The sequence below is a fragment of the Poecile atricapillus genome, chromosome 21 (genome assembly GCF_030490865.1).
Source record: "Poecile atricapillus isolate bPoeAtr1 chromosome 21, bPoeAtr1.hap1, whole genome shotgun sequence".
Lineage (NCBI taxonomy): Eukaryota > Metazoa > Chordata > Aves > Passeriformes > Paridae > Poecile > Poecile atricapillus.
The window spans coordinates 7,991,060-8,011,915 of NC_081269.1; the positions used below are offsets into that span (position 1 = coordinate 7,991,060).

Sequence of the window (20,856 nt, forward strand, 5' to 3'; positions counted from 1 at the left end):
CTTGGCCAGGCAGACACATCCTCTGCAGACCAAAGCCAAGCTGCCAGAAGCCATCCAGCAATCTCAGCCTTTTCCTGAAGCCTCCTACAAAAGAAGTTTCTCCTTCCCCTGTCCCTAGGCAGCAATGACCCTATAAAGGCTCTTCTAAGGTCAGCATTGACATTGAAGAGAAGATTGGCTTTCAGACAGAACTGTTCTTCCCACAGTTCATCAGAAAGTGGCACAAATACCAGGTTAATACATCCTTTAGTAATTTCAGGGAACAAATATCAGCAAAAAGAGATGCTGTGCTCTGCAAGCAGAGCTTGGCTGAAGCACAATGACACAGCACAGTGCCACCTCTTCACACCCAGCCAAGGTCTAAACCACAGAAGTTTTTTGCCATGACCACTGCCTAAGTAGTGCTTCTTGCTCCAGCAAAAAGAACACTGCGACACCATCCTTCCAGACATCTCCTCTGCTGCAGGCTGAGGACATTCCTACTGCAGTCACCCCACAAGAGCCCAACAGGGGGAGGGAAATCCCACAACCTCTTCCCAGCAAAAGAAAAGCTGTGCCTTGAAATTCTAGCTAGTACAAGGACAATTAATTGTATCAGACAAAGACATTTAGAGCTTAATGAACACATTAATTAGAGAGCACAGAGCAGCAGCACAGGCTTTGAAAGGCATGGCAGAAGTACAGCACCATCTGATTGTGTAGAGTGATGGGGAAACTCACTGCTCTCTGAGGCAATGCCAGGACAGGTGAGGTTCCCTAGAGCTGCATTCCAGAAGCACCTGGATGGGCAGCTCTGCCCACATTCCCCAAGCCAGGAGCTGTCCTGGGAGCACTCACACTTACCCTGCTCCAACCCACAAGAATCATCCCAAACTCAAGGAGAAATAGCTGGAGACAGTTCCAGCCAGAAGGCACTTCATGCCAGCAAACACAGCTTCTCTCAGAAAGAAATCTGAGGGGACCTGGTGGCCTGGCACCTACTGTGACTTAAAGCCCAGCCTTCAGACCATATCAAACCATGACATGCCTGAACTCCTTGCTGGAATGATAAGAGCCTGGTGCTTATGCTCCTGCTTGCTAAGATCTGACCTTCTTCAGGCAAAAGCCAGGGGAGCAAGACCAGGAAAGCAAATTTATTGCTCTGCCTGGAGTTTAATTCCATTCAGACCAGGCACCCCAGCCCAAGCACAGGGCTCAGGACATGTTGGAGCACAACCCCAGTGTACTGGCTTTGGTTTTTCTCTTCAAGCAACTGAGATAGCAGCTCTCTGCTTGCCTTATCCAGTTTTGAAAGCAACACTTCAAAGTCAAACTCCAGAACAAACTGAAGCTGCCAGAGATGCCTCACAGGGAGGAAGTTAACACATGATGGGAAGCTTAATGTGGAATTGCAGACTACTTTAAACAGAAAAGCAACAGTTTCCTATTAAACAAAACCTTTTCCATTAAGTTACAACTACAACAGAATGGTAATTTTACCTTCATCAGAGCAGCTGAAGAAAGTGGTATCTTTGCAGGATCAGCAGTTTTCCTCGTTCACAGCACACAGGCCTTTGGGAGCTGCAGGTTATTGTCCCTCAGAGCCAAGGTAAGCACAGAGGAAGATAAGCCCCGCTCACGCCAGCCTGGCTGCTCCGAGACACGGCCAGGGCAGGACAGCTCAGGCCAAGGCACCGACCCACGAGAAAACCCAAACTTTCAGCAGCTCAGGCTAATCCCAAGGGCAGCAAGGAGGATTAGGAAGCCGTGACAAACCTGCACGGAGCTCACCGCACTCCTTACCTTCTTCTCTGCCGCCTCCAGAAAAGAGGGATGGCTGGCACGATGGTCAAGCTGCTCAAAATCCCAGCTTTCAGAAGGAAATTTTTTTTTCCCCATTTATTTTTGAGCTCGGTAAAATCATCACCTCCAGAGCCGTATCTGCCGGGCTCATCCCGGCTCCCGCAGCTCGGGGGATGCGGCGGCCGCCCTTGTCCACCCGGATCCCACCTGCGTCCCCTCCACCGCGGCGGGCACCGTCCCCGCAGGCTGTCCCCTTCACACACACACACACTGCGCGCCACTTGTCGCTGGTTGCCGAGGGCTCCCCCAGCCCCGCGGGCGCAGTGTGAGGGGTCGGCTGGCGGGGCTGGCCCCGTCCCCGGGTGCCGCTCACCTGCTCCCGGCGCTGCCGCCGCTCCCGCCGGCTCCCGCCGGGTCCCGCCCGCCCCGAGGCGCCGCCGTTCGCCCCGCCCCTCCCCGCCCCGCCCGCGCCGCCCATTGGCTGGAGCCGGCCGCGCCTCCCCGGGGCGCGCGCGCGTCTGGCCGTGAGGGACATGGGGGGGGGCGCTGGGGTTTGGGGCAAAAAGACCAAGAAAAAAAATAGGAAAAAAAAAAAAAAGAAAAAAAGAGAAGAAGCTTTTTTCGGTCGTGTGTGGTGTCCAGCCAGAAGCGCATCTGAGGTGCGGGATTTTGGGTGAAAACACGGAGCTTCTTGCTAATCACAGAATCAGTTCAGTTGGGAAAGAGCTCTGAGATCGTCGAGTCCAGCCTGTGACAGAACAGAACACCGAGAGCCGCCTCCAGGGAAAATGACTCCCCCATATCCCTGGGCAACTCGTTCCAATGCCTAATCACCATTTCCGCGAAGAAATTCTGCCTACTTACTCCCTAATAGGTATGATCAGGGAAGGTGGCACTGACACGGTGAGAGTGGGGGGCCCGCCGACCCCAGCTGAGGGACAGAGCCTCAGGATCCCGGCACACGGGTGTCCCCTCAGCCAGGCTCTGTCTCTAGAGTAGTAACACCCAACCCTGACCATAAACACTTCTCCAAGTCTTGCAGCAATGAGGAGAAATGTACACCAACTAATCCCACTGCTGTTCTTCAAGGAACTCCTACAAGCAGATGCCCTCTTTGGTTTGACTCATATTTTGGTTTTAATTTTTCCCTCACACTCTTTTTTTACCTTCTTGGCTCCTAGTGGACTGTACCCCTGTGTCGAGGGGTTCCACTGCACCCAGCAGTGGCGTGCTTGCAGTGGGATTTGTGAAGATGTCGATTTTGTGACGAGTGACTCATGGCAGGACTCAGTGGTCTCTGCTGCGACTCCACAGTCAGGGTCCCCACCAGGAATCTTGGATTTAGCCAGAGAGCTAAATGGATTAAATCCACATCCTGACTCAACCCACTGCAGACTGCTGCTCCTTCCTGCTGTGACAACAAGCAGATAGAAATGCCTGAGCCTGCTTCCAGTGAGTCTCAAATAATCCTTTGCTTTGGAAACAAATTAATTCCTTACCATGGGTTTTATAACTCAAAATAACATATTAATAATGCATCTTGTGGTTTACTACCAACTTTTTAATCTCAAAAAAAGCTTCCCCTCTTGTCGCTGTGTTGAGAGAAATATCAAAAGTTAATTAAGAGGCACTATTCATTAAAACAGCAAAGTCATCTTGTAAGCCTACCAAAGAGCATGATTTTTTCATTTACTCATTCTGTGGGGTATGTTTATTATAGTCAGCCATAGCCTTATGCTATTTGCTATGTGCATCCAAGTCTTACTTTTCCTGCAGAAATGTGCTTTGTCACCCTGGCTGGTCACAGGCAGCTGAGCAACTCTCTACAGATGAACAGGTTTATTCAGTGCTAATCCCCTTTCACTTCCATCTAAAATATTTGTGCATTCTCTTTGCCAATTTTCAGTCAAAACCACTCGGAATTGAAATGTTCTGTGGTTCAAATCTTGACTACTAAAGTGTTGATGCATTCAGTGAAACGACCACTGAACAGCAGTGTGATAACCAGAGAGAGGATGGCAGAGCCTGCTGCATTTTAGGATAACCAAAGACATGTAGATGTGGCACTTAGGAACATGGTTTAGGGACAGTGTTAGGTTTGTTGTTGGACTTGATGATCTCAGAGGTCTTTTCCAACCAAAATGATTCTACAACTGTAACACCACAGCAGAGAGCCTCATCTCCTTGAATGTGTGCTTCCAAAGCTGCTGTTGTTTTCCAGCAGCTCTGGGTATTAGCTAAGGACACTGATTAGACATCATCTCAAGGCAGCCTGAGCTCCTGGGCTGTGCATTTGCCTTGGTGGACTCTCAGGAAAAGTGAGACAAGCCCACGAGCAAAAGCAAAACCTCTTCCCAGGCCTAAGTAAAAGCCCCAACCTCCTTCTAATGCCTGGGAGTATGTGCCCAGGACCGAGGAATGTGCCTGTGCCTGTGGAGGGACTGTGCTCCTGTGGCTCCAGGGCATGAGAGATGCTCTGAAAGACCATAACATGTAAGCCAAAACACTGACCTGTTTCACAGAGGCTTTCAATTCAATCAAGCAGGGCCTTGCCAATGCAGGCCCAACTCAGCTTCTCCTGAGCAATGAGTGAACCTTTCAGCCTCCTGCTCCTCTTGCTTTAAATACTGCTGAGGAGGTTTTGCAAGGGTTTCAGAAGTCATTTGGACTGATTCATTTGGCTTTGAGATGTTTACAAGATGCTGGCTGTTCGGAAAGTGCTGATATTTGTTCCCTAAAGATCTGCCTCCTTTAGCACCAAGCAGTTTAAATCACCAGTGATGGCTGAAGCATAGTTTAGCACCAGTATCAAGGCCTGAAATTATCAACTCTGGCAAAGACTGTGAGAACTTGGCTTAATGAAATAACCTGATTGGCTCAGCTCAGTCAGGACATGCTATTTCTTCCAGAAAAAAAAAAAAACCCAAAACAAATAATGTGCTTCAGCTTCCCTTTTCATCATACACAGGTGATTACACTGCAGAGCAGTTGTAGCCAGTGGAAAGAGAGTCACAAACAATGTCTCTCTGATGCTTAGACCACGATGGCTATAACAATGTTAAATGTTAACAATGTTAAAACAAGTCTTTGATGTTTCTGTTAAATAATGATTGAGTGTGGTTTGTTGGTAACAGATTTTGCACATTTTTTGGGTGCAAGAACTGGGAATGTGTTTATTTAACCTGTCCTTGTCATGAGGGGAGAGCTTGCATTTCCCCAGGCTTATCACTTGTACGTTAAGATAAAAAAAGATTTAAAGCCATCATTTTTTAGGAAATCTTTTAGTGGTGCCATAAAGCTGAGCAGGATCCATGCTTGATACTGGCAGGCAGAGCCCTGGTAACTGGAGCAATCCTGATTCACCCCTGCTGAAGAGCCCATCAGGTGACCAGGCTGTTGCTATATTCAGAACTCATTTGGACACTTTTGAATTTTACGCTTTCAAAAATAAGACTATAAAGCAATTAGAAACAAATAACAAAAGGAGAGAGCACTTCACCAAAGACAGCCAAAGATTATAGCAGGGCATAATTAATACAGGGCTGGCAGCAGTGAAAATGGGCTGTAACAACTGTGCTGTCCCCAGGAGAATGGCTGCTGGCTGAGCTGCAGATGTCAGGCACTCAAACGGCCAAGAAGCTCCTTTTGCCACCCAGCACAGTCTGGCCTGAGAATGCCCAGCTGTGGGACAGAAGGAAATAAAAGCATCCTTCAGAGCTGGGAGGATATGCATGTTCCTGCCAGTCCTTCACTGTGTGTCAGCCAGAGGATTTATCCAACTGAAAACATGCTCCCACAACAAAAGAGAAAGGGAAATAGTGTAACCAGAAAGGCAGGTGCTTTTTTAGGGAAAAATCCAAGAATGTCCTAAGAAGAGGACTGGGTTAAAAATAACAGGGAGTCTGCTGTGCCAGAGAAAGAATGAGTGGGCTTAAAGATAGGAGAGGTTGCACAGGAAAGGAATTATCTACTTCTTGAGTGTTACTCATTTTAATTTGCCTTGTTACAGTGTCTGGAAGCACCAGGTGGAAATCAGGGCCTCATTGTGCTGGGAATTGAGCACAAACATAATGATTAAATGTTGCCAGTTCTGCAGAGATTGAAATATAATTCCTCATCTCTGCAGAATCACTAACTAGCATAATTATTGCCAAACAAGTTTTTTGTAATTGCTCTTCTGGAATATCTGTGCTACTTGATTTTTTTTCAAAATAACCCTGCCTGAGGGAGTGAAAAGATATATCTGTACAAGATCCAACCTAGCAACCTTTACAGATAACAAAAGCTGGTCAGAAGCAGAAAATTCTCACTACATTTAAATCCATGTTAAAAATTATTTGCTTGAATCTTGGTTCTGTTTCTATAAAATGGGAATATTCACACTGCACTCATTGTTTGCTTTTGTCATCTAACACCCATGATCAAGGCAAGAGTCCTCTGTTAGACATTTGGAGTACTGACACCATCATACACAAGGGCTTGTTACTGCTAATTGTAAAGATTAGGGATTAGCTGGATAACATACATTCTTTCTTGTGTGTTTTCTGGGATAGTGTTTAAATTGCTGAAAGTTAATCTATTAGTATTTTTCTATTGGTTAATAACTGTGTAAAAACCAAAATTCAATCAAACAAGGAGTTTAAAAAAAAATCCACAAACAACCCAACCCTCAAGTGGCCACAGCATGAATGGGAAGCCACACAGCACACTGTCATTGAAGGGGTCTTGACACAAGGACCAAATCCCTTGGGATTCTTTAACACTTCATCTTGCTCATCAGAGGTCAGAGAGCAGCAGGACACTCTGGCTACATCATAACTGCTTGAAATGCAGTTGTTTTCTGGCCACAACACAAAGAAAATATTCTAAGAACAGTAAATTCTGCCCTGCTCCTCTGAGCAAGATCAGATCAAACCAAGAGGACAGGAATATGATCCTGCTGGTCACCCCCACTTCCCCACTGGCACTTGCAACACCAGGTGTCTTAACCTGTCAGCATTTCCATTTGTGAGGCTCTAGCTTTTAACTGTTGTGTCCTATCCTGCATTCAGTCACTCTGTGTGGGTTTTGACAAGCTGGAAGGCGCTGGGAGAGGGCTGGGAGCTGCTGCAATGCTGAAGCAGAGCGTCTGTGCCAAGGAAGGCTCCTTATGGGGCTGAACAGAGCAGCCCTTCCTCCTTGGTCTCCAATCCCTGAGCTCCAGCTCCAGCCTCTCTGGAAAAAGAAGGCCTGAAACAAGTGCCATGGGCTTTCCCTGCCTTTTCATACAGCACAGGGGACCAGTGTATGTTAAAATCCGACACTTGCTCAGTCTCCTCCAGCCAGCCATCGCTCTGTTTGGCTCCCACCTGGGAGCCGCAGGGCCTGGGGCCCCTGGCTTTGAGAAGGAGCTTGTTTAGGGGAAAGAATTAAAATTGCAATATCTCATTCTGCTGGTTTCAGAAATGATGAATGAAAAGAAAAAAATCCCTAAAGATTGTGCATTTAAAGAAAACAAGTTAAAGAGATGAAAATGAAACCCTGCATGATTTTTAAAGCAGCCTTGTGACTTTTAGGGATCCCAGCTCAGAAGTTTAGAACAGCGACTAGAGGGGATAATTTATAAGTTGCATTTTTCCTGATTTCATATTCTGCCTTTTAATTCTTCCTACGAAAGAGTAGGGACTTTGCATTACAAGCAGCTTGAAAGTTTAGATTAGATTGAAAGCAAGCAGAAACATCCCACAGCTCTACCTGCAGCCTTGCGTTTGTTATTTTAAGTTTTGACTGCAGATTAACCCGGTGTGAAAGGTTACCTGAACACTCTCACTTCACTGTCTCTGGGACTGGATTTTCCCCAGCCTCTGTGAAATGGTCTCGCAGATCCCTCTGCTGGTGGCAGCTTGCTGGGGAGCTGCACCCTGGCACCGCATGGGACCTGCTTGGGTCTCCATGGATGCTGCAGGAGAACCCCCGGGGAATGGGGATCCCCCAGTCTCCACTGAACAGGCACCGAGTCCTGCAGAGACCAGGAAGCTATCCCTTACCTTCTCTACCCCCTCGGTACAAGCACCTGGCACCTCTGACACAGGAAAGGGTGAAAAAGTTAACCATGGATAACCTTTCAAAAACCCACCCTGCCTGTGAAAGCTGAGGCATCCTACTGAGAGCAAATGATCCCCCCCCGGGGAACATATGGCTTCAAGGTGTGGCTTGAAATGTTTGTTGAGCTTATGACCAGATATCACCTGCATCTGTTTATGGCACACATTCTTGTGTCCCTGAGAGTCCGGAGCAGTGTTCCTGCAGTCTCTGGCAGCATTACAGCCCTATAGCTTCTCCACCGACTTTTCCATGGCCGTTAGGATCCACTTTCAAAGCAACCAAAGTGAAATTTTCCCCGAGGAGGTAAAAAAGACATTCAGAGACGGACTATGCAGAAAGTCAGTGTTGATGTATCCTGGAGAATGGACCAGGGCCAGCAGCACAGGGCAGGGTCTGCTCACGGGGGTGTGGGGCTTGAGCACAGTCCGTGATGTGCAGCTGCACGTGATGAGTAGTGCAAATCTAGCACAGAGGGGAAGTTTAGCTCCTGGGTGCAAAGAGCTGGTTTGTGAGGCTGCTGCTGAGAAAGTCTCTCTGAGCAGCCATCACTGACTGGCGTGGGTAGTGGAGGCAGAGCTGGCACAGGACAGTGGATGGCCATGGCCAGCAGTGCGCCAGTGCTCCCTGCCAGCCAGTCTGTCTGAGGAGGAAACCCAAGTGACAACTCTGATAACAGCCCCTGCTTGTGGCAGGAGGCCCAGGGGCCCTGCATGGGAGGGCAGTTTCTGAAGGAATCATCACTGATGGGATTACTCTATATGCATAAACCCTTCAGAAACCACTGCAAACACCATGCCCTGGGGCAATCATAGGCACCACAAAGGGATGTAGTAGAAAAACTAAAGGTTTATATTTTATTAATAAAATACATCCTTACAAAATAACCATTTTTCTCCCAGGCAGAGGGGCTGGGCATGGTTCCTGCCAGGTCTCCTTCCCTCCCTTTCTGAATTTGGAACTGTCCAATGGTGCTTCTGGGGCAGAAGAGGCAGCTGTGCTCTCCCCAGGGTCTTCAGGCACAAGCGACTTGGCACGGCCGTGGCACACCAGGCAGGGAGCAGTGCCAGCCCTTCTGAAGGGCCTGCAAAGGCAGCAGAACCCGTGCCCTGCAGCAGGGCTGGCAGACAGCCCCAAGATCCTTTAGTCTGACCCATCCACAGCATCGTGGCATGTCCCACTAGAGCCCCTGCCCTGGCTGCAGGGCACCGCCTTCCCAGGAGCTGGTGCTGGATGCTGCTTCTGCTGGTCTTGGGGCTGGCCCAGGGAGGTGGTGGGATGGCAACCGAGTTTTAAGAGAAGAGGAGGAGGAAGAGGGGTGTAGGTTTGTCAGTCAGTGTGGATTCTGCTGAGAGAGAGGTGCACAGTGATTTCTGGTGTCTTGAAGTGCCCTTCTTCAAGAGACGCTGCCATCGAAGATGCAGTATCAGTCCCACATCCCACATCTGCTGCTGCCCCATACAATTGCTTATGCTGGGAAGTGCTGACCCCACATTAGGCACCACAGCCCACATCTCAGATCTCCTCCAAGCCTCCCTGGAGTCCTGCTGCCTTCTCTGAAACCTTCCTGCCTGCCCACAGGCCTTGGGATAACCTCAAGACCTATAGCCCCTATAGCTCTCATCCCTGCCAGGTGTATGCTAGCAGGGCTAGGGAAACACCACTCACCTCTCACTGTGTGTTGTCTGGCTCCTTTGCCTTCTTATGCGACTTCGACTGGGGGTTAAATGAGAGAAAACAAGGATTCTTTTACAGACCTGCTCCTCTCTAATGCTAGGGAAAGTATGATAGGGCAACAACCCCTAACCCCCAGTGTATATTTTCAGATGAATTTGAGGGGAACTGTTTTTGTGTCCTTTTAAAGGCCATGAAACATTCCACAATCATGGAGATGTTCTCAAAGAGCAGAAAAAAAGACATTTTCTAGTTTGATAAAGCACAGATCTGCCCCTGCTTCCCTTAAAGCAATGGAAGTGTTACCAGATATTGGAATATCTGGGGTTAAAGGGAGAGAATAAAGTTATTAACAATGAGTCACACACAACATCTCAGTAATTTTGGAGAGAAGATTCATGGATCCCAGTCTCCAACAGTCCCAAGGGCTCAGGAAGGCGCCTGGTTGCCCCTGAGCGTGGATGTTTGTGTTACAGCATCATTACTCATGCACACATCCACACACACCCCCGCAAGAGCCTCTGCAGGGCACTCACTGTTACTTACAGGCTCCTGTTCTGCATATTTGAATTTCTTCTGCTTGTAATAGTCTCGTCCGTGGAGAAAATGCAGCAGGAGCAGGTCACAGAGGACAGAGGCCTTAAATCAAAGTGCAGTTAGGTTTGGAGTTACCCTGAAGCTCACCTGGACCACTGTGTATTTCCAGTTTTTCCCAGTTTGCCCCACAATTTAGGGTCACTTCTGCTTCATCCCACAACATGGCAGTTTCTGAAATCTCCAAACATTTGGATAGAAGTTTAGGATTTAACTACTTTTAGTTAAATCATTTAGGATAGAAGTGAAGTGTGCTGTGTTCAATAGTGGGTGATTTAAATCAACACAAATGAAGGGTTTCCACTTTAGGTAAGTGCAGAGAACAACACCCTTTGAGCTGTGCACAAGTCTGTAATGACCATAACCAAATCAAACGCTGGGTTTCTGTCCTGCATGAAATACTGCCAGTCACATGCAGACCCTCCCTTAGTGCCAGCTCTAACTTGAAACTACCAAGACCTTCCAAGAGAGCCAGCCTTCACTTCATCAGCAGGGCAGAATTCACATCAGCCAGGGACCAGCAGGAATCCATTTCCCTGAGCTAAAGAGGCAAGAGAGCACCTACTTTCCCCCTTTTGCCCATCCTCTAATTCCCTGAGCAGCAACCAGTATTTCACTGCAGCTCAAGGACACTTCCCACGGATGTCACAGGCAAGAAGAATAATTTGAGAGTCCCCATATAGAGGCTGGAAATATCTGAACTTACCACTCCAAAAATACCAATTCCAGAGCCAATTGTGGTCATGGTTGGGATGATGTCAAATTTGCCTGCCTGGATAAAGTCAGAGAAAATAGGTGATAAGTTACAGTCAGCCCAGGGGAAAAAAATAGGGTGCTCTAGCTGTAGGTGGGGCTCGGCAAAAATGCCTTGCAGCAACTCAAACCACAACCACCGCACACAGAGAAACAGGAGCTGGGAAAGAGCTGGTCAAACAGAAAAATACTGTAGGTTGGGTTTAGGCTGAAATAAATTGAACTTACTTTTCTTCCTGTATTTTTAATATAAAAAACCCAACCAAAACCAAGCAACCAAACAAAAGTATACACTTGGAATATTCTCAGTGGGAACAAAATAGAAAAGTAGAAAAATGCAAATGTTCAGCTTTTGAAAATATCAGTAAAAGGTCTTGAGTTTCCATAGATCCCCCCACTCCCATCATTAAGTTTTTTAGACAAAACCACTGATCAAGCCACAGCTAAAAGGTGTGACATATAAAACATGTTTTCCTCCTCTCTTCCCTTGCCCAGTATTTCCCAAGGGTTCCTGTGAGTGGGCCAGCACCCAAGGGAAGCATTCATACTGGTTTTCCTGATCCCACAGGACCCTGGTGCTGTGTTACAGAGCTGCTGCCTTCCCAAGGATATGGCACTGCTGTCCCAGAGATCCAGAGGATGCACCCTTACCTTGCCATTCACCAAAATGTCAAGCCGGATCCCAAACACTTTGTAGAGTGTCCTCTTTTCCATCCCATCTTCTTTGTAGTATTTGGCATATCTGTGCAATTGGATGGTGAGTGTTAATGGTCTGCCAGGTGTCTAACAGCCCCTGCAACCCTACAGCATCAGGATCTTGGACAAAGATCTGGGAATGTGCTATCATAGACCTGCTCTTGACCTTCTCCTTAAACTCCCTGAAGGAGCTGGCCTGTTGGCACCTCTCCTCTCTGTGCCTCAGTTTTCCTGCCTGCAGGTTGGAGTTCCAGCTCCTGCTCATGCTGTTCGATCTGATGTCCCCAAGCTCTGCGTGCAGCAGATCTTGGTGAAGCATTAGTGACAGTGTCACACAGAGCAGAGGATAGAAATCATGAGAACACATGAGATGATCCTACACCATCTCCAGGCTTTCAAGGGGCTTCCCAAAAGCTCAGCCAAGGAGGAGAGTCTGCAAGGGAGAGGAGATGGAAAGGAAATGGGGAAGTTTTGAAGTTAAGGGTATATTATCACTTTTCTTATGCCATTTAAAAGAGCACTGGTACTGCTGTCTGGTATGCAAAGGTAGTGAATATTTTGAAGGACAGTATCTGGCACTCTACCATCCCTTGAGTGGGAACCTGATAGCTGTCACCTCTGAATTACACTTGGAGAATTAACAGGTATTTCCTTACCTGAAGTTGAACCCTGGTGAAACATTACTGTCATCATTGTAAAGGCCGTGGAACTGGTAAATGGGTTTGCAGTACCGCAGGGGCCAGTCGAGGTCACAGTTCCAGTCTATGGTGATGCCCACCACTCCACCCTGCAGCCAAGAGGGGAGTCACGAGGTTGCCCTCCTTGGACCTGGCCCACACAGAGAAATGCATTCCCTCCTCATACATGTCCTGTCTCGATGCCATGAGGTGTCCTGGCTCTCCAGATTCATGGACCCTACTGCTGCCTCAGCCTTCCTGGGCAGCCTTGGCTTTGTGGTCTGTACATAAACCCTTGCAGAGGCTCTTGTTTCTGCCCTGAGTGCTGGATTCACAAATAAATTCATGCCCTCTTGTTCCTGATCAGAACCCTGTGCCCAAGGCATGGTCCTGAGAAACAGTGCTCACCACAGATCCCTTCTGGGTCTCATGGGACAGCCTTCCCTTGCCTGATTATGCCCAAGAGATCACTCAGGAAATGCAGAAGTCCCTCCTTCCTTCTGAGCTCACTCCAGGTTGTAAATAGCTGTGCCCCAGAGGCTTGTATTTCTGCACCTTTAATATATAGAATCTTAAAATGGTTTGGGCTGGAAGGGACCATAAACACCATCTTGTTCGAACCCTGCCACAGGCATGGACACCTTTCACTAGACCAGTTTTCTCCAGGTCCTGTCCAACCTGGCCAGGAATGGGGCAGCTATTCTCTGGGCCATCTTATCCAATCCATGCAATATACGTTCATATATGCAAGTCTCTGATTTTATTCAACGTCTGGCAAAGTTATCACAAGGTTTTGCAGTGCAGAGATAGCAGGTACATCCACACACCAGCCTGAAGAGCGTTTGGCAAAGCTGCATTTTGGAGCCTGGGGAAAGGCTGCAGTTAGCAGTGTGCAATGACCAATATTTGACCATCCAGCTGGGATTTCCAAGCTCAGTCAGATGGGATTTGGCCACACAGATCCAGTTATTCACTGCTCAAATTAAAACAAGCTGAACCCTGGGATTTACTGCCAGTGGGTCAAATCTTCTCAAGAGTCTCCAGGAAAAACATAAATATTAGGCCATGTCCAAGGAGATTCATAATCTTTATGAGATAATTCTGACACTTTTGTTTTCTCAAAAATTCTTGAGAAAGCAGAAAATCCTCACAGCAGCTGGGGATGATTGCACTGCCAGTGTCCCTTTCCCATCAACAGCAAGGAACATAATTTGAAACTGGAGTACCTTAACAGCCAGGAAGGTAAAATTCTGACCCGATTCCTTCACTATGTATCCCAGTTCAAACACAGGACATAAGGAATCAGTGCCTTTGTGATAGGTGCATTTCTTCAGGTACTGCTTGGTAACGCTCTCAACCAAGTTGCGCCTGTGAATGAGAAGAGAGAAAGCTTCTCAGTAACACAATACTAATTTGAGTGGGAAACAACCTCTGTAAGTCCCTTGCTCAGTCCATGCTGCTCTCCCATTCACGTGCTAGCTTGTCCATCCAAGCACCAACAATTCTTATCTGGGACACCTCATGGGTAGTGAGTGTATCCCACACCTTTTACATTTAGCTGGAGTTTGCTATTTCTTACAGTAAGGGTTAAAAGGAAAGGGCAACTTCTTGCCTTCCATCCCACTCTGCTCTTTTGCCTAAAAACATTCTGTCTGTGAAGCCTTTGCCTTGTTCAACCTGATCCCATCACTGATGTTTAGCTTTTAATTGTCAGCAGTGACCAAAGGCAGGAAGTTTCCCCACAGCCCAGCTGGGTTTGGCACAGCCCTTACCACAGCAGACAGCCCAGCCACCCTCACCACCAGGAACTGCTGTCTCTCTATGTCCTCTTCAGCCTGGCCTCGCTCAGGGCACCTCTCCTTGCAGCTGGGGGGATCCCCTCTCCCAGCCACCTCTTGGGGTACAGTGTGAGGTCAGCCCAGGACTTTGCCAAGCATGCTGGCTGCCAGGACATTTAACCTTGGCTGCAGCATGGCGACAAGATCAGCTTAGAGAGAAGAATCTGCTGTCTTAAGCACAAATAGCTTCTGTTAGTTTGTTCCAAATCAGATAAATGGTCAGTGCCATCACAAATCCTCTTACGAGCGTGCCTTCAGCCAGCAGCATTTCCCCCAGTGCTGCCAGGAAGGAGCCAACCCCACCCTTTGCTGAAACAGTGGGATCTGTGATGTTAATGGGGACTCTGGGGCACCAAGCTTATCCTGGCCATGTGGTATTTTAATTTTGTCTTCAGAGAAGAAAAATGAAGAATCAGAGAAACTATATTTTCATGTACAGCTTGTAAGGGTAACTCAGGAGAGGTTAATTCCAAAAATCCTTCCAGTAACTACAGCTACCAGCTGAGCTGGGACAGATCTGGGAGGGAAATGTTTCAGTTCCTATGAGCTAATATACTATACTATATTACTATATTAATGTAATATACAGTGCAGCAGTTAGAGTAGCCCTGGGATCACTGATGAAGTATGGAATCCTCTATAGCAAGCATCCAGTTACACCCACCCAGATAAACACATGGTTTCCTCTGAGGGACACAGCTGGAAGAACTGACCAGGAGCCATCCCCAAAACCTCTCCTTACCTAGACACCTTGAACTTGGGGAAGGTGATACTGTTCTTGATGAACAAGGTGAACTTCTCTGCTTCTGACAGCAGGGCAGGGCTGAAAAACACAAATGTGTCCATCACTTGGCTCTTCAGGCTCTAGAGAAAGCCCCATTTGGTGGAAATTCACCCAAACAAGCAGACCCAGAAAACTGGTGGTCTCATCCCTTCCCTTTCTGGTCTTTCACAATGCAGGCTGTCCTGGCCACATCCCATAGGGCCCTAACTTGGTCTGCCCCACACCAAGTGCAGCTGGGGCAGGAGAGAGGGCAAATCATCATTCCTTACCTGGGAACATGGTAATCAACTTCAACAGGGCACCAGCCAAAGATCTCACAGGTCTTCACAGTGCTGTTGAAGTGTACACACTTGCCAGTCATGAGCCCTGTGGGAGAGACAGCTGCTCACACCCCTGGATCCTGTGAAATCTCAGCCTCATGCTGGGATGGATGGGACCTGGTTGGGGCTTCAGCTCTGCCAAGGGCATTCAAGACACAAAATGCTCAGGGCTTTGGCACCTTTCTAAAACAGGAAATTAATTGTGGCCTCTCAGCTCAGGGCAGTGGTTTCTCTTACAGTGCTGTACAGGGAAGCAGATAGGGATTTTTCTTGTTAAAACTTATCTAAGAAAATGCTGAGCTGATAAGAGGACAACAGTTTGGGGGAAATGGCTTAGTCTGGATTAACTTTTTGTTGGCTGAATTGTTTGCAGCTCAGGTATCTTTTGAAACAGCAGAGCTGGACCAGCCCAGGTGGGAACTTCAACCAGCATGTTAGAGGCTTTTCCTAAACCCTGTCCAAAGCAGGTCCTCCAGCCAGGCAGCTTTTCCCAGCGTGGTCTCACCAGAAACACCAGGGCAAACACCCTGGGGCTGTGTGCCATACCTTGTCCCTGACGGCTGTATTTCCCTTTGCTGCAGTCACTGTCCCGTGTGCACAGCCCGGCATCTGGCAGCTGTTTGGAGAAAGCAGCCACCTCTTAGCATCCCACCCTGCAGCTTCAATCCCTCTGTCCCTCCTGCCTCACCACACTGCATTTTTCTTGAGGGATACACTGCTCAACTGCAGCCAGAGCCTTGTCCATACACTGCTTCCCAATCAAGGCTGTCCAGATAAAGCAGGAAAAAAAGTGGAGATTTATTCACTCCAGCAGATGCTTTCATTTAAGCCTCAAGTCTGCTCTGCTTGATCATCTCAAAGGGAAGAAAACTTAAATGGATGCCACCTGGTTTTCAGAAGAATAGAAATCTTCACACAGCACACAGAAGTCAGGAACAATAATATGGGGTCAGGCTCTGCCTTTTACAAAACCTCCCAATGTCAGAACAAGTCTTTCCCCAGTGACACCACTACCACCACAATCCCCCTCAACTACAGAAGCTGAGCCCACTGAAGGAAGCTGGTGCGTTTACCTCTGGGCAGGTTCCTTGTTTCTGTCCAGGAGTGACAATGAAGTTGGTCATCACCACGAACGAGTTGTCCCCCTGTGGAGACACAGCCAACGAGCTCACAGGGTCTCATCTGTGAGGAGCCTCTCCCTGGGTGGGGACCTGCAGTGCCACCAGCCCCAGGGACAGTGGAGGACCTCACTTGCTGCCTGAGATACTGCTCCAGAGGCACTGGAGGAACCTTGATCCTTCTGGAAACAGCCTCAAATGTGCCTCCTCAGCCATAGTAGGTCCCAAGTACCAAATGCTCCCCCAGGGAGAACCTGGACAGAGTTTTGTGACAGAAGCAATCTCCTTTCCACCGCAGGGACACCCTGTCGTGGTCAGCCCCATGGAAAGCCTCTGTTGAGGACCCATCTGCACCCCAGCACATGGAGAAAAGCAGCCACTGGGACAAAAGCAAATCCCTAACCCACCCACCCTGACTCCTTACCTGGGGTGGGAAAACATAGTCCACCACATCCCAGATGTGAGGACCCAGGACACTCTCATTGGTCAGTGTCAGCCCTTTCAACTTCACTGAGACCGAGCTGACGATGCTGTCCTGAGACTGGTAGCCCTTCTCGTAGAGGAACACCCACCTGGACAGGGAAAGGTGGCAGGGTGAGCATGGCTACCAGCACTCCTCCATTGGGGCCCAATTCTCTGCACAGACCTGTGGACTGCGGCTTTTTCTACCAAGTCTTACCTGGGGAATCATTTGCCAAGTTTCTTCCCACTGTACAAGGGACGTGTTGCTCAACTTTCCTACCCTTTGTCTGAGGCATGTGGTAGCTGCAGGACCTGACTTTCATGCCAGAATGGCGTGTTTTGGGGACTGGGACACATTTTGTGGCTGAGGATGTGTGAAAGCAGGCGAAGCACAGTAGCCATCGTTTATTTGGCGTTAAAGCCTACGGCAGGTTTGCAGCTCTCTTGTCTTAATGATCTGCCTGGACACTCCTGACCCACTGCAGAGGAGCTCTCCAAAACTCAATTCCTCCAAGAGAAACACAGCTGAGTCTGGATATGGCTCCAGAGCCACTGTTCCCCATCCAGCAAAGGGAATGTGAAGCCATGGTCCTGTGTGCAAGAGGGCTGCAGGAACAGGGTTAGGGACACTGCTCTGCCTCCTTTCCCAGCCCATCAAACAGTCATTAGGGCAGGCTCCTGACACTATTTAACCTACAGCATAAACAAGCTGCCGCTGGATTAACTCAGACTCAGGGAGACTATAAACATGGGCAAGCAACCATTTCGGGTAGCGCTCCCGGCGGCGCGGAGCATTCTCGGCACTAAAAAAGGAGTGATCTGGATTTTGTCCCCACTGCCACAGGCATTGGTCCTGCTGGCTGTGACAGAGGCAGCAGGCTACACATGGGACAGCCCATGACACCAGCCTGCTGTGTCAGCCTCGCCTCTGACACCTGGCTGATGTGCAGAGGGGAAAATGGGGAACCCCAGGTGTTGTCTGGAGGTTTTGTGTTTGGTGCTGGACCTTGTGGGGACTTCTCAAAGAGGAAGCTTTTTAGCTTGCAGCTACATCAGCATCCCTGATGTGGGGACTGAGGGCAAGAGGACCTCAGGGATGGCATCTGCTCCAGTGCCTGGAGATAGGAGGAGAAATTCAGCACTGCTGCCACCCCAGCTGGGACACCCAGCTGTAACATCCTCCTCCAAGGCAGAAGACCATACTGGGTTACACTGGTTACAGTGGGTATCTTCCCCAGTGCCCTCGGGGCTGCAAGAGGTTGTGAACTGGGCAGCACCAGGCTGTTTTAACACAGAATGTTTCCCTAGATCAGCCTCCAGCACAGACTCTGCTGCTGACCTTATCCCCCTCTGGCAGAGCTGACTATGGACACACAGGGCTGGGCAACCCCACCTCCCCTGTCGCAAAGCCAAGATCATGACAATCAAAACCATATCCCATGAGGCTGTAAATGCTGCAGCAAGTCCTGCCCAGGTTGTAAAAGTCCCCTGGTGTGGCAGAGGCACCAAGCCCTCTTACCTTGCTAGCCTCATCCTGTGGCTCAGCTCACAACTCCTTGCATGCAAGATTTCAGGAAGTGAAACCCAGAAAGCACATGGCATCGCCTGGCCAGCAGTGATAACCACCTTATCACAGTAATCACAGGAAAAAACTGCTCCCCAGGGGTGACACAGGATCTCACACAGGGTGGCTGGCCCCACTTGTGAGCACTGATGGCACTACCCGTGTCCTTCTAGCAGAGTCATGCATTGGCACACATTTCCATCAGCATCCCCTGCCTGCTATGAAGGGAGGACAAAAGCTGGGAGAATGGTAAATAAATACAAATTTGGCTGCCAGATTTGCTTTCAAAGGACAGAGAATCTCAGGCATTGTGGCTTGGTGAGGGCAGTGAACTGGGGGCAGTGTCGTGGGCAGGGAAATGGGAGTGGTGCTGTGGGAAGGGAATGGGGGACAGTGCTGTCAGCAGCAAGGGGATGCCAGGGGCTGGTGGGGCTGTGGGCAGCTGCAGTCACAGGCAGCCCCTTGCTAGAGGAGCCCAATCCAAACAAACCAGGAAAAATTTGGGAATTACAGCAACTTCATGCCAGATTCCTCCCCTCTGCCACTGGCTGTCACCCCCTGGCTGGTTCTCTTCCTGCTCCCTCCTGGTTGTCTGTCTCAGTTTAGCCAAGTTGCTTTAGCCACGTTTCCTTAGCTGCTCTGCACAACCATCTGTGCCAGTTCCCGATCCACAGGAGCAGCTGCCCCCAGCCACGTTTGGGACTGGAGCCCTGGGACTTCACAGGCTCAGTCCATAGGAAAAACAAAGCTGCTCCCAGTAACACCAGTGCAAAACTCTTTGCCAACAGAGCGTCCTTGAGACCTCGGTTGTAGTTTTGCATGAGGATTATCTCTGGGAGCCAAAGTGCCGATGAAGGGAGTCTGTATTAAAAGGAGGGATGGGAACTTCTGCTCCCCACAGCAACTTGCTTGCACCGAGGCCTGGGAGTCACTGCATTTCTTTTGCAGGAGACACTCTGCAGCCCAAAAATTCCAGGTTTTCCAATTCATGGACAGATACCCCCTTTCCTTTCAAATATCCTCCCCTGGGGCCCTTCCCCATGAAAGGATGCTGGTGTTCCTCTAGGGCTGAGCCCACAGCAGCCATGGGGCCACAGCAAAGGCTCACCAACCTCAGATCCCATAGCATCATCCCACACTGAGAGCACAGGGACCAAGAAACTGTAGCAGGAGCAGCAGCCCCGGGGCACCTGAGGACACACATCCTCACCCGGTTCTGATCCCGCCTGCTCCACTCGCTGCCTTTTTTAAGCAGTTGCCCTTGCACCGCGTTGGCTTTTGGAGCTGCCTCCCAGAAGCAAATAAGACCAGGAATTTTGGAGCCAAGCTGCGTCTCGGCCGCAGCATCAGAGCGGTGAACAGGGAGATTTATGGCCCTGTCTTCGGCCGCTTGGGTCTCACAAATCATTGCACTGGCCCCAGATGCCTCTTATTTAATATAAATGAAAATAAAAATAACAACAGATTCTCAGGCCACCGTCCAGCAGCTGGAGCAGGATTTGGATTCTCTTCAGTGAGAAGACTGGGTGTGCGAAGCAGGGCTGGGCAGGCATGAGCCTCCAGCCTGCATTTACAGTAGCTTCTGGGGAGGATATGGGGACTAAATAACCATCTAAAAGAGCCACGGTGGGACACTGGGCTGCACGGGAGCAGCTCCAACCAGAGGGATGTGAAGCCATTAGCAATAACCCCCCCGCACTGGGATACAGGGGATACAGAAGCCTCTCTCCATTGCTTTTTAACCCAGCGGCAAAGCATTAATTTTAGGGAAGGCAGGTGCTGGGGAGCCTTACCCGATGATGTACGCCAGGACGATGAGCTGGATCAGCCGGAAGGTCAGTCCCACCTTCTTGTTCCTCACCAGCACCATCCGAGGGGTGTCATACTCAAAGAGGAAGGAGGACACATTGTCCATGCACTTCTGTCCCATGGCTGCGCCAGGGCTGTGCCGCAGCCTCCCAGCTCTTCACTGCGCCGTGGGCTGGGCCGTGCCCGCCGCTGCTCCGGCAGCTGCTCTGTTTGCAGAGGGGAAAAAAAGGAAATAAGAATGCTATCGGCGTGGCTCTGTGCACATCTGGGCTGTCGGGTTTCCTCCTCTGCGCAGGGATGAGGCTTCCTCTTCCTATAAGCTCTGGGCTGGGAAGAGCGGGTGCCCTACATGGTCTGGGGGTGGGACAGGGTGTGGGAGGGTGCAGGGCCACCCCGCTGCCAAGCCCACATGCCACCAGGACGAAGCCATCTGCCCGTGGGCGACGCTCCCTGGCCCGGCAGGGACCTTCCCTGGGGACAGAGAGGCTGCAGCAGGGCTTGGGATGAGCAGAGACCACGAGCCATGCCTGGGGGCAACAGTGGGATGGAAAAGATTGTGGGGGTCCCGGGAGGGATTTTAGGAGTTAGGAATGGGTATCATCTTTCCTGCCAGAGCAGCCACCTCAGGCTGTGTGTCCTGAGCCCATGTCCTACTCTGTCTCCCAAAACTGCCGCAGAAAAAGGGACGGGAAAGAGAAGGGGGA

General features: G+C 49.5%; 2 protein-coding genes across 7 annotated transcripts in view; both read right to left on the reverse strand.

The window, feature by feature from the left end:
• The window catches only part of CAMKK1 (calcium/calmodulin dependent protein kinase kinase 1), a 75,342-nt gene extending 73,121 nt beyond the window's left edge, over window positions 1–2,221 (reverse strand). For 2 of the 5 annotated variants that reach the window (XM_058854712.1, XM_058854708.1), the window contains exon 1: window positions 2,156–2,208. The gene's annotated coding sequence lies outside the window, so the exon portion shown is untranslated. Of the gene's footprint in view, window positions 1–1,479; window positions 1,561–2,155 lie in introns of those variants that run through there. The other 3 variants (XM_058854709.1, XM_058854710.1, XM_058854711.1) reach the window with 3 other exon arrangements.
• A 6,483-nt stretch (window positions 2,222–8,704) lies between these two features.
• P2RX1 (purinergic receptor P2X 1) lies at window positions 8,705–20,454 on the reverse strand. Of its 2 annotated transcripts, none has more exons than XM_058854713.1 (13): window positions 20,137–20,454; window positions 16,742–16,889; window positions 16,273–16,344; window positions 15,746–15,815; window positions 15,149–15,245; window positions 14,838–14,918; window positions 13,484–13,625; window positions 12,237–12,367; window positions 11,536–11,626; window positions 10,838–10,903; window positions 10,084–10,176; window positions 9,532–9,579; window positions 8,705–9,208 (listed from the first exon to the last, which is right to left on the reverse strand). In XM_058854713.1, exons 1-12 carry the CDS (start codon window positions 20,271–20,273, stop codon window positions 9,535–9,537), a joined length of 1,173 nt encoding a protein of 390 aa, XP_058710696.1. In that variant the 5' UTR covers window positions 20,274–20,454; the 3' UTR covers window positions 8,705–9,208; window positions 9,532–9,534. The 2 variants fall into 2 exon arrangements, with proteins under 2 accessions (XP_058710696.1, XP_058710697.1); XM_058854714.1 differs by having other exon boundaries at window positions 8,705–9,211.
• Window positions 20,455–20,856: the final 402 nt, after the last annotated feature.